Source organism: Camelus ferus, chromosome 18 (assembly GCF_009834535.1).
Source record: "Camelus ferus isolate YT-003-E chromosome 18, BCGSAC_Cfer_1.0, whole genome shotgun sequence".
Classification (NCBI taxonomy): Eukaryota; Metazoa; Chordata; class Mammalia; order Artiodactyla; family Camelidae; genus Camelus; species Camelus ferus.
The window spans coordinates 8,320,285-8,332,582 of record NC_045713.1 but is presented as its reverse complement, the minus strand read 5'-3'; the positions used below and the strand labels follow the sequence as shown (position 1 = coordinate 8,332,582).

Genomic DNA, 12,298 nt, shown 5'->3' with positions numbered 1-12,298 from the left:
AACTAGCTGCTTGGACCCTTCATCACAGATACTTTGTGAGCACCTGGCCTCTGCCGGGTTCTGTGTGGACTCTGGGGGCTGGACTTAGGTCCTCAGGGGGCCACAGGTGATGGGAATCGGACGGACTGCTGAACACGTAGTCTCGCGTCTCGGAGGCCTGACTCTTTGCACGGCCACGACAGCCCCCTGCCTGGTCCCGGCTCTGGGGGCCTCTGTCCTCTGGGCAGTGACTCAGGGGCCCAGCTCCTCCCCTCGGTTCTCCGCCCCCGCCCTGAGTCCCCCATCCCCCCGGGATGTGTGGGAGGGAGCCTTTGGGAGGAAACCGTTACCCTGCCCTGGTGTGTTTTCTAGCCCCAAAGCTGGCCACTTGGGTGACCAGGCCCCCTGCCCCGGCCCCGGCCTGGCCCGGCCCGTCGCGGGTGGGGTCCTGCACTGGGACGTGCCGTGCGGCCTGAGCCGGCCCCGCTGGGTGCCAGGTGCCCGTTCCCGCTCACGTTCTCTCCGACCTGCTGGCTTTCCATCAGGGGATCTCCCCGCTTCCTGCTGGGGCTGCACTTCCGCACAGAGGGGCCCGAGCACTGGGGGGTCTGCGGGGCGGGCAGGGGCCTGGGGGAAGGCCCCGCGGCGGGTGCTTTCCTGGGACCTCTTTGCCGCAGCTGAGTGGGCTCTCGAACGTGACATGTTCTGAGGGTCAAGGGCTGATGCAGGGCACCGGTTCTTGCAGATGCACATTTTCTGTGTCCCCGTCAGCTGGTGAAAACCGGGCCACCAGTGGGGGTCTTCTCTCTGAGGCCCTTGGGCGGGAGGTCGACTGGGGCGCCCTGACCCCAGTGTTTCCTTGTGCCCCCTTCCCTGGTGGCTCAGCACGGGGGGATGCGGCCTTCTCCCCGCCTGCATCCCCCTTGCCCATCCTCCGGAGTCCACATCAGCCCTCTCGTGGACGTCAGTACTTCGGTGGCCTGGCTTCCAGCCGCTGCGGAGCCCTTGCCTCCAGAGCACCTCCCAGGTCACCCCGGGGCAGTGGGAGGGAGCTCTCGGGGGCAGTGTGTATGTCTGGCCCCACCCCTGTATGTTCGGGCGTCACGACGGCCCATGTGAACAGGCGTGTGCACTAAAGTGCCGGGGTGCCTGGACGCCACGAGGAAGTGAAGGGGCGTAGTGAGGGGCGCGGGGTGCGGAGGCCCAGCCGGTGGGTCAGGGAGGCCTCCGGGGGTCACAAAATTGGGGTGCAGGCGGATGGAGCTGACAGGCACGGGGGGGCCGGGGCAGTGCCCTGGGTGGGGGGCCGCCCTCTGGGCTGAGGAGAAGAGGTGAGAAGTCCCCAGGCTCCACCCAGAAGGCTGGTGTTACAAGGGTCTGGGGGCCCAACACACAGAGGCTTGGCCAGGGGACATGGGGGAGCGGGGCAGGAAGCTGGGAGGCAATGGATGGGGGTGTCAGGAGGACGGGGTGCTGGCTCTGCTCACAGCTCTTCTGAGCTGGGGTGTGGCCCCCAACCGAGGCTCCGAGGCCCCAGGGCCTCTGGGCTGCCTGCACCCTTGTTGGCCCTGGTCCGGTCCACCGGCGTCAGCCAGCCCCATGCAGGGCGGGCCCTGGGCTGAAGGGGCCTTGACCCAGGAACCAGGAGAGCTTCCACCCCTGCAGACCCCTACGTGCACACTCACAGGTGCGCCCTCCCACACACGCACCCCTGCACGTACACGCACGCACACACGTGGGCCTGTGGCCTGGCGTTGGGTCTCTGAGGAGAGCTCCAACCCTCTGGCACTGGGGTGGATTCTCCGGGGCCCCAAAGGGGTGCAGTGCCATGTCCTCAGTAGGGCAGGGGTGGCCTGCACTGGCCTGCCTGCGAGTCTTACCATGGGCTAGAGTGTCCACCTGGACCTGGGGCAGGAGGTTTCCCGGGTGTGTGCGTCCCCAGGTCCCTCGGGCTGCAGTGAACACAGGTTCACCCCCGTGGTCACCACGTGGACACGCAGACCAGGGAGGAACCGGGGACCCCACTCACTCTTCCCCCCAAATGACAGCGTCACACTCCTCAGTGTCCACGCTGCCATCGTCCAGCGGAGGAATTTCAAACCTCCGGAAACATGGACTCAGTTGGTCTCTGGCTCAGCCCAGCCAAGGTTGTCCATCTGCGCACATGGTTCCTCGGAGCCTTCCCCACTCCCTTGCCGCGGACTGTCGCCCTGCATGTGCCGGCGTGTCCTGGTCTTGCCTGCAGAGCACGTGCTGGTCACCACCTGTCAGCAGGTTGCCCTGCGTCCACAGCGATGGCGTTGTCCCCTCAGGGCCTCCTTGGTCCCTGGGGCTGTCAGGATGAGGGGGTGGGGCCGCTTGTCTGTGGTGGGGGGACCCCTGCCCAGGGCCCACGGAGCCGGTGACCCTCGGGCTCCTGGCCGGCCTCCTGTGCACAGGTGAGGAGACTGAGGCCAGAGAAAGGGGTGGGGGCTTCCGAGCCCAGGAGACCCATGGCTCAGCCTCCTGAATGCCTCCCTTGTCTTCCAGATCCAGACTGGGCCTCCTACACCCTGGGGGTGTTCATCTGCCTGAGCTGCTCCGGAATCCACCGGAACATCCCCCAGGTCAGCAAGGTGAAGTCGGTCCGCCTGGACGCCTGGGAGGAAGCCCAAGTGGAGGTAGCAGGGGCGGGGGCGCGGGGGGGGGATGGGCTGGGCCACAGCAGCCAGAAGGTCCCTTCATCCCTGGGGCCCCGAGAAGGCTTGGGCTGGGGCGGCCTGAGACAGGATGGAGGCCCAGGGGCCGGCGTCTGGACCTCGGCCCTGCTGTGTGCCCCCCAGCCTGTGCGTCCGGCCCCAAGACTGACTCTTTCCCCGCTTCCCTTTGGGGCGGCTGCAGAGGGAATGAGTGAGAGCTGAGCTTGCCACGGGCAGCTCCTGCAGCTCTGGGCCCGCATCCCAGCACCTGGGACGTTCTGGCACCCAGGGGACCCCACATGGAGCAGCTCTGAAGGGGGACCTGCCCTCTCGTTTTTAGCGTTTTATTGCTAACTGTGTGGAGAGTCACAGAAGGTAACAAAAATTAGGCCCTTCCTTCATCCATCCATCTGTCCACTCACCCATCCAAACCTGACCCATGTTTCTCACACACTTGCTGTGGGAGTCCTGGCGAGTTGCTGGCCCCTGGGGAAGGCCTTGGGGCGGGGACACGCAAGTTGTAGACACACGGGCAGTGTGGCGCTGGGCAGGGGTGGCAGGCAGGGCCACACAGCCTGGCTGACTTGGAGAGGGAAGTGGGCAGAGTCCGGGGGACCAAGCGCCAGACAGGAACGTGGCCGTGGGGCCACCCAGGGGGGGCCTGAGCCCCGATGGAGGCTGTGGGGGGACGGGCAAGGCCCTGGCTGCTCGGATTCGTCTGCGGGGTCCGGGGGTCAGGGTGGTGGGGACGGCCCAGTGGGGCAGCCCAGTGTCTTGGATGGGGGCTGCTGTGGGGCTGGGGGGGTCCAAGGTTGGTGGCCCCAAGCTCACCACCGGGAGGTGACAGATTTGCTGCTCTCAGTGTACCTGGTGGCATCGGCCTCCCCGGGGAGCATATCAGAAATGCAGGGTCCTGGGCCCACCCGGGCCCGCTGCCGAGCCAGACTCTGCCCTGCAGGCCACCTGGCCGCGTCGAGCGCTCGCAGCGTGCGGCTGGAAACACACTCCACCTGTGGTCAGACGGCCCCTTGGTGCCGCCCGCGGAGGTTCTGGGGCTCAGGGCAGGAACGCTGTGCTGGGGGTGACGCCCTTTGTCGAGGGAGGGAGGGGGCCCAGACACGGGTGTGACCAGGAAACCTCTGGCTTCCACCTGCGAAGGCTCCTGAGAAAGTCCGCAGAGAGGCCGGGGCGGGTGGGTGCCAGTGGGGCGGGGGCCGGGGCGTGTGCCAACAGGGCCGGGGCTGGGGCGGGTGGGCCCTTCATTTCCTTTGTGTCCTCTGCACATCCGCCTGGTCACTACACAGAGGGCCATCTCCGGGGGCTGGAGGGGCCTGGCCTGTAGACCTCCACCCAAGGGAGAGGCTGGGTCGGGGGGAAGGGGTCTGCCACGGCCCCTGGGCTCCGGGCTGCCCTCAATCCGCCCCGAGGCCCAGGCATCTGGTCAGCCGGGAAGCCTGGGGCATAAACACGCCCGCCTCCCCCAGCTCAGCCCTGACTGTGGGTCCAGGCACCAGGGACTTCTTTCTGTCTTTCTTTCTGTTTCTTTTCATGGTTTTTCCCCGAATTTCTATTCTTCTGTAACATCTTTAAAAAGCTTTGCTGAGATACAGCTCACACGCCGACCAGCCAGCTCACCCACTGCAGCACAGTTCAGCAGCTTCTGGTGCGTTCGCCGCGTTGTGCAACCGTCACCACAGTCAATTTTAGAACATTTCCGTCACTTGAGGAAGAACCCCAGCCCTCAGCTGCCACCCCGCCCCAGGCCGAGGCCGCCACGCATGGGCCTCCGAGTCGGATCTGACCATGAGTGGGGGCGGTGCTGAGGGCGTGGGCTTTCGTGTCCGGCTCCCTTGCTGACGGAGCATCGCCCTTCAGGCCCGCCTGCGCCGTCACCTGTGCCAGCCCCCCCACCTGGTACAAAGGCCCAGAACGTCCCCTGCTGACAGACCACATCCATCAGCGGGCAGACACGGGGCTGCACTCCGCCGCCACGTGCTCTGATCACCCAGCTCTGAAGGACGTGGCTGCGGGAGCCCCCCGGGAGGCCGCAGGGATGCCCCCACCCCCGGGTGCGCGTGCTTCACAGGACACAGGTGCCGCTCCGGGATCCCGGGTGGAGGGTCCCGGTCTCTTTCTCCAGCCCCTTGGCCCACACACAGGGGTCTGTCTTCCCACCGTGACCCCCGAGCCAGTGAGCAGCCTCGGATGCAGCATCGCCTGCAAGGGGGGTCACGGGAGCCTGCGTTCCTAGAAGGGGGTCCAGGGGCCCCCGTCGCTCCGTCTGTGCCTCCCCCACGCTCCCGCCCAGCTGCCTCCCTGTGTCCGTCCTTCGCCAGCGGAGCCGACTCAAACTTCCGGGTCGAGGGCTCACTGCGTTTTCCTGTCTTGAGAGGCGTCCGGCGCCTTGTGCGGCGTTTCAGCCCCTCTGCGAGCCCTCCACCTGAACCCTTGGCCGCATGGCTGTTGCCGGGATGTCAGCTGCTCCTGCCCCCCTAGGGTTTCGCGTCGGGGAACCGGGCCCTCGGGGACGCTGAGTGAAGGCGGCGTCTCTAGGTGACATGCCTTCTGATTCTGATCGTGGTGGGTTTGCAGTGGAAAGGTTTTCACTTTGAAGTAGTCAAATGTGTCAGCTTTGCCTTTGTGGCTTAGGGCCTGCAGCTCACCGAGACAGGCCTGCCCACCCCTAGGGTTGTTTTTACTCAGAACAGCTTTATTTCTGTAATTCACACACCGCACAGCTCACCCTTTAAAGTGCACAAGGCAGGGGTTTTCACGTAGTCACAGGCCGTGTGGCCTCCAACACGATCTAGTTTCTGAGTATTTTTACGTCCCGGAATGAGCCCCACGCCCACTGGCAGCCTCTCCCGGCCGCCGCCCAGCCCCGCAGAGTCGGCGCGTCTGCTTCGTGTCCCGACGGGCTTCCCAGTTCCACACGCTGCGCGTCCGTGGGGCCACGCACCTGTGCTTCTGCGGCCTCCGTTCACGGGGCGTCGTGCTGTCAGGACTCGCCCACGCTCCGTCCCTTTCGTGGCTGAGCCCTGTCCCTCGTGTGCCTGGGCTGCGCTGTGTCCGCTCGCCAGCTGGCGGGCGCCGGGCTGTCTTGTGTCCCCAGCACTGGGAGCAGGGCTGTGAGGGTCCTCGCGGGCGCGTTCGCCATGGGCGCCTGCGAGCAGAAGTGCCGGCTCTGTGGGAGCTCGTGTTTGACGTTTGCGAGTCTGCCGAGCTCTTCCCACGCCAGCTGCCCCTCCCGCCAGTGAAGCCCGGAGAGCCCCGTGTCTGCACGTCCTCGCCAGCATTTGCCGCTGCCTGTCTTTGGTGTTGGCCCTCCTGGAGGGCGCCGGGTCCTGTGGCCAGTGGTGCTGAGCGTCTTTTCATGGGCGTCATGGCCGTCTGTGCATCCGCTTTGGAGATGTGTCCGTTCCCATCCTTCACCCATTTAAAAAAATGGGTCGTCTTTGTCTTTTCGAGTGAGGAGTTTTTATTATCCAGAGTTCTTTTTATGCTCTGGACGCAAGTCCCTTGTCAGCACTTGCAAATGGTTGTTCTCATTCTTCAGGGTTGTCTTTTGCCTTTCTTTTAAAAATACCTTAAAAATGCCCCCCAAACGCAGTTTGTATTCTTAAGGAGCTATGTAATGTTTTAATTACTGAGATAAAATTCATGTAACGAAAGTCACCATTTTAAAGTAAACAAGCCGGAGGCGAGAAGACACGACGAGGAAAAGTCTTCGCAGTAAACGGAGTCGGGAGACTGCACGGGCCACTCCTCGCACCAGCAAAATGAAATGAGGTCAAAACGGGTTAAAGACCTGAACGTGAGACCTGAAACCATAAGCCTCCTGGAAGAAAACACGCTGTGAGCTCTCTGACGTCGGCGTTCGCGGCTTCTTTGTGGATCTGTCTCCTCAGGCAGCAGCAACAAAAGCGACAACAGACAGGCAGGATCACATCAGACTGAAAGGCTTCTGCACAGAGAGGGGCGTCAGCAGCAGAAAGGGAAGGCCCCGCCGAGCGGGCGGGGGAGCGTGCAGACGGCGCGTCTGGCAAAGGGTCGGCGCCGCGGCGCACGAGGAACCCACGCAGCTGAGCGTTCAGGGAGGAAAATCAGGTTCAGAGTGGGCAGAGGACCCGAACAGACATTTTCCCAGAGCAGACACGACACACAAGTGGCCCACAGGCCCCTGAAAAGATGCTCGACGCCACGGATCGTCAGGGCGCTAACCAGAACCACGAAGAGATGTCACCGCACGGCTGCTGCTGGGAGTGCGAACGGTGCAGCCACAGTGGGAGACGGTACGGAGGAGCCTCTAAAAGTTAAAAACAGAGCTACCGTAAGGGCCAGCAACTGCACTTCCGGGTGTTTACCTGGAGTCTTTTTAACCAAAAAGACATGGGCACCCCTGTGTTGACTGCAGAATTGCTTACAGCAGCCAGGGTGCAGAGACACGGAGCGCCCTCCCCTGGGTGTCTGCGTCGTATGCAGAGGGACGTTATTCAGCCATTTCAAAGCAAAATCTTGCCCTTTGCAACAGCGTGGGTGGACCTAGAGGGCACTGTGCCAAATGGAATCTGTCAGATGGAGAGAGACAAGACTGCAGGGTCTGTTACATGTGGATTCTGAAAACAAAACAAAACGAGCGTGAAAAACAGACTCCCAGAAACAGACAACAAACAGGCGGTTGCAGAGGGCAGGGGGGCGGGCACTGGAGACGCAGGTGAGGGAGACGGAGGCGCAGGCTCCGGGCGTCCGGGGGCGGGACTGTGTGCGGGGCTCGGCTCGCAGTGACTGGGCTGGCCGCGAGGCCACCGCGTGACGTGGAGCCGCCACGTCGTGCACCTGACCCCCGTGCTGCGTGCCCGCCGCGCTGCCGTGAACAAGCAAGCAAACACAGGACACACGTTCGCGGCGCTGTGCCACCGTCCCCTCTGGTTCCAGGGCACGAGTCTCGCCTCGGGAGACCCCGTCCCCGTTGGCAGTCACCGCCCCCCTTCTGGTGTCCTGCCTAAGAAACCGCCCGTCACCCAAAGTCATAAGGCTCGGCCTGCTGTTTCCCAAGGTTACTTTAGAAATTGTCCTGTGACTTTCACCTACCACGTTCATTGTTTAGCTTTGGAAACTGAGTCTTTGGTCCAGTTGGAGTTTGTTTTGCTGGAACGAGCACCCAGCTCCTCCTCTTCTCCGGTGGTTTCCCACTTCCTGCTGGCCGCCGGCCAGTGGACACGTCCCCCCGTCTGAGCTGTCACCGCCGCTGTCCACCAGCTGGCTCACCCGCGCACGTCTGTGTGGGCGGCACTGGACGCTGGGTCCTGTGAGGCCCGCTGAGTCTGCCCGCGGAGCCAGGCTCTCTGGGCAGCACCTGCTCTGTTCATAGCAGCATCGTAACAGGTTTTAAGATCCGGTAGGAAGGGTCTTCATTTTCAGAATTTTCCGGGATGTTTTTGCTTGTTAATTTTAAAATGAACTTTAGAATCATTGCTAGCTTAAAAAAATTCTATTCCCGGTTTTCCTTTTTGAGAATTGCTAAAAATAAACAAACATAAGGGGACATCTCCCTACGCAGGAATGTGGCCTGTCTTTGTCCAGTTTCTTCTGCTTCCCTCAGGAGCACGGAGCAGTTCCTGCGTGGATGCTGAGCACCTCTCACTAGGCGAATCTTAGGTGTGCCGTCCATTGCTCTGTCAGTGGGCCTTTCCTCTGAGCAGACTGGCGTTCTGTGTGCGAAAGCCGTTGCTTTAGAATTCTAAGTTGGTACCAGCCTTTTGCTGAAGCATCTTATTGTTTGTGATTTTTCCCAGTCTATCCTCTGGGTTCTCCATGGCCACCATCTCATGGTCCTCAAAGTGCAGTGACTTTAGAGGGAAGGGTCAGAGCACAAGGAAGCCACCCTGGTTCCTGTCCCCGAGGCCCCTGTGGTCAGGCCCTGCTGCCCCCTGCACACTGTCAGCACACCAGCCAGGGTGCCTTCTCCCACGTGCCCAGCACGATGCACCTCAGGGCCTTTGCACGGGCTATTTCCTGGGACTCTCTCGCCACGCCCCACCCCGCCAGCCCCTCCAGAGGCTTCCCCACCCCCCGCACCCCCAAGGGTCACAGCTGGCAACCCCTTCCCCCATCTCTGCAGCCTGCCAGCCCTCTGGGGCTGAGTGTCGTCCAGGCTGGTCTGGGCCTCCCCGTGCCTGGCACACGTCACCTGCTCCCTAAATGCGGGTCAGTGGAGCCCAGACGCCCTCCCGAGGAGGGGCCCTTTCTGGACAGATGCCGGCCAGTCCACCCGCTGGGGAACGGCTCACATGGGTGGGGGTTCCTGTCCAGGTGGCCAAGCCAACCCGCAGGGTCTGGGATCTGCCGGCCCCGGGCTCCAGGCCCCTGACCCTCCTCTCTCCGCAGTTCATGGCCTCCCGTGGGAACGCCGTCGCCAGAGCCATGTTCCAGTCCAAAGTGCCCCCCTTCTACTACCGGCCCTCGGCCTCCGACTGCCAGTGAGTAACAATGGGGTTTTGTCAGGAACACTGGTAAACAGCCCGCGCACTCGGAGACAGCTCGGGGTGGCCTGCAGGCGGGCCTGGAGAGGCACCCACCCGGGGAGCCAGGGAGCGTGGACCCCGTGAGCTCCCGCTTGGCCGTGGTTCTTGGTGTGGCGGGTGGTGGCTGCAGAGAGGGTGGGGGCAGACGTTCTGCAGGGAGCAGCTCCAGCCCCTGGGTCCCCTGGGCAGTGGGGGTCCCCGCCGGGGGGGGCTGGGTGTGGGTGGCCCAGGCCGTCTGGGAGGAGGGTGCTGGGAGCCGCTGCTGTGTGCGGCCCACCCTGGCTCAGCGGGGCGGTCTGGGTCCCCTCTCCCATGTGACCCCAGCATCGGTGGCCAGCCGTTCTGGGCCTCAGGGTCTGTGTCTCCCCACCCCGTGGGCATCGCCTGGTGACAGTGACGCTGCGCTCCACTGGGTTCCCACTCCCAGCCCTCTCTGGGCGTCTCCTCATCCAGGCTGGACGACCTGCCCCCCGTGCCCCCCACCCCCGGCATGTCCCCGGGCTCTTCTGCCCACGTGCTCTTGCTTGGCCCTCAGTACCCCCACTCACATCTCAGCCCTGGGCCCCCTGACACCCCCGGACCCCGGCCTGGCTCCGTTTTGCCGCCTCCTCCCCGTGAGGACCCCTCCCTCACCCTCCCTCCCTCCCTCCTCGGGCCTCTCAGGGCTGGGGACGGGTGCAGACCCTTTTCCTCCTTGGGCCCCTGGGCTCCTCAGGAGGAGGGGACGGATGGCTGGAGTCTCTCTTCCTGGCGCCCAGCGCAGGGTGGCACCCTGCACGAGTCCAGAGGTTCTGGAAGTTGGGGTGGCACCTGGGGCGAGGCTTGGACCCCAGCCTGTGGGGGTGGCTGCCGGTGTCGGGCTCAGCAGTGGCGGGGACGTGCCCACCAGGCATCTCCGTATCCTTCCTGGGGGCTCCTGGATTCCCCACTGAGCACCCCCAGTGTCTGTCTCCTCCCTCAGCACCTCCAAACTTCCCTGGATCAGCCCCCCCGCACATCCCCGGCATCCCCACCCGCACCCCCGTGCCCCCGGAGCAGGACGTGCCGCATGGCCCCCCTGGGCTGGCTCAGCTGCAGCTAGAGGTGAAGGGCCCCAGCACCTTCCCACAGCCCCTCCCTTCTGAGGGCTCCTCCCAGCACTTCCCCTTTGCGCGTCAGGAGCGTAAGGATCCAGCCCACCTTCCTCCCCAGCCAGGGATGCACCGTGGCTGCGGCTGGCTGCGGGTCTCTGGGGCGAGGAGCTGGCCGGCCCTGCGCCCCCGGGCCCCCCGTCCCCGCAACACCTCGCTTCTGTTCGCTCTGCCCTGCCTCCTCCCGACTCACTCTGTCAACTCCACACCCCGGGGAGCCCGCCCAGCGGCACCTGGACCCCGGCTTTGTGCAGGCTTGTGCACTTCCAGTTCTGCTAGAGCCGGGGGTGGGGAGAGGGAGGCTGTTGTCCTGGCCCGGCTGCCGCAGGCGGAAGGGCTGGGAGGCGCGTCCAGGCACCAGGTGATGCCGGGGCCTTCCTTGCGTGTTGCCCCCACAGCTCACGCTCGCCACGTACCCGCGTCGGCGCGGGCCTTGGGTGTCTTCTCCTTGAGCTGCCTGGGATCCCACTCCACAGGTGGGGAGACCGAGGCTGGCCTCAGCTCCTGCATGCTGTGTCCGCCCTTCACCCCCCACGGGCAGACCTGCGGACCACCCGTACATGCCGAGGCGGCCCGCCGCTTGTCCTGGGCTCACAGGGAAGTTGGCGCCCCGCCCGCCAGCCCGCTCGGTGGCAGCTGCTCCTGAGACATGACCTTATCGCCACCGCAGGCTGCTCTGTGGTCTGGGCCGTTCACACGTGTGCATCCCCACCTGTCTGAGCGTGTGGTGAGGGGCAGGCCGGCCACAGGCTGTGTCCTGCTAGGCGCTCGGCTGGCTCCTTTGCGTCCTGGTCCCTGCAGTGCTCACGGACACTGCCCTGTCCCTTGCAGGCAGTGCGGTCAGGGCCTCCGGGGTGACCAGGCGTCCCCGTGCCGTGGGAGTGTGCTCTGAAGCCCAAGCAGGCCCTGCCTTCCAGAAGCTTCCACTGGGTGCAGGTTCACAGGAGCCAAGCCCTCCTCGTCCCCACACGCAGTAGGTGCTCAGGTCAGGCAGGTCTGCCTGGGACAAGCGGCAAGGCCCCGGAGGGTGAGGATGCAGGGCAGGGGGGTCCTGGGGGAAGCTCGTTGCTGGGCTGGCAGCAACAGGGAAGCCTAACCAGGCAGCCTGAGACCAGGGAGGGGCGGGGCTGACGCGCAGCCACAGAGGCGGGGTGCGGGTGCTCGTGTGGGCTGCAGGGTGCAGCCTCTCAGCTGTGCACATGTAGGACAGGGGCTCAGCAGCCTCCCTGGGGCAAAGCCCGGTGGCCTCAGTTTCCCCGGCTGTGACGCGGGCGTCATGAGGATGAAATGAGGTGCAGAGTCAGGGGCCGGAGAGTGGCCCAGAGCGAGTGCTCTGGACAGGGCGGTCCCCCGCCCACGTCTGGAGCTTGGAGCCCTCCAGACCCGAGACTCGGAGGCCAGGCCCCCAGCCCCTTCCTGTGTCACCCAGTGCCAACGTTCGACCCTGACGTAGGGAGGGAGGTGGTGCCGGCTCCCCTCAGCTTGACCTCTGATGGAGGCCGGCCCCCTCTGCTTCCTGTGTGCCTTCCTGGCAGCAGGCCCCTGTGGGTGCCCCTCTCTCGGCAGCAGGAGAAGTTCCAGAGTCCAGGCCCCGGGGCCCCCAGCGGGCAGAGTCCCTGCTGAAGAGGGCTCTGTGCGAGCTTCCAGGCCGGCAGCTGAGACAGCAGAAATTCAGGGTCTCCAGTCTGGGCCAGCAGCCAGGATCACAGTGTGCCGGGTGGGCCCTCCTGAGGCCGACTTCTCCCTGTGTCCTCTCGTGGTTGTCCGCGGAAGTATCCAGGTGTCCCCTTTGCCCAAGGGCACTGGTCAGACCGGTTAGGGCCCACCCTGCTCCAGGACGACCTCATCTTAACTCACGGACCTGCACCTGTCCTGCTTCCAGACAAGGGTGGACCTGAGGTCTCGCAGGTTAGGACCACGGCAGACATTTCTGGGGGGTGGGGACACAGCTTGACCCATAACAGCCTCAGAAGTCCGCAGGTGAGAT

The 12,298-nt window shown here is 64.5% G+C and overlaps 1 protein-coding gene across 5 annotated transcripts in view; it reads left to right on the top strand.

The window, feature by feature from the left end:
* Positions 1–12,298, top strand: part of LOC102521260 (arf-GAP with dual PH domain-containing protein 1) — a 79,540-nt gene that overhangs the window by 41,211 nt on the left and 26,031 nt on the right. For all 5 annotated transcript variants that reach the window (XM_032459847.1, XM_032459849.1, XM_032459848.1 and 2 more), the window contains 2 exons: positions 2,509–2,639; positions 9,045–9,136. In XM_032459847.1, coding sequence (XP_032315738.1) covers positions 2,509–2,639; positions 9,045–9,136 — 223 coding nt within the window. The remainder of the gene's footprint in view (positions 1–2,508; positions 2,640–9,044; positions 9,137–12,298) is intronic.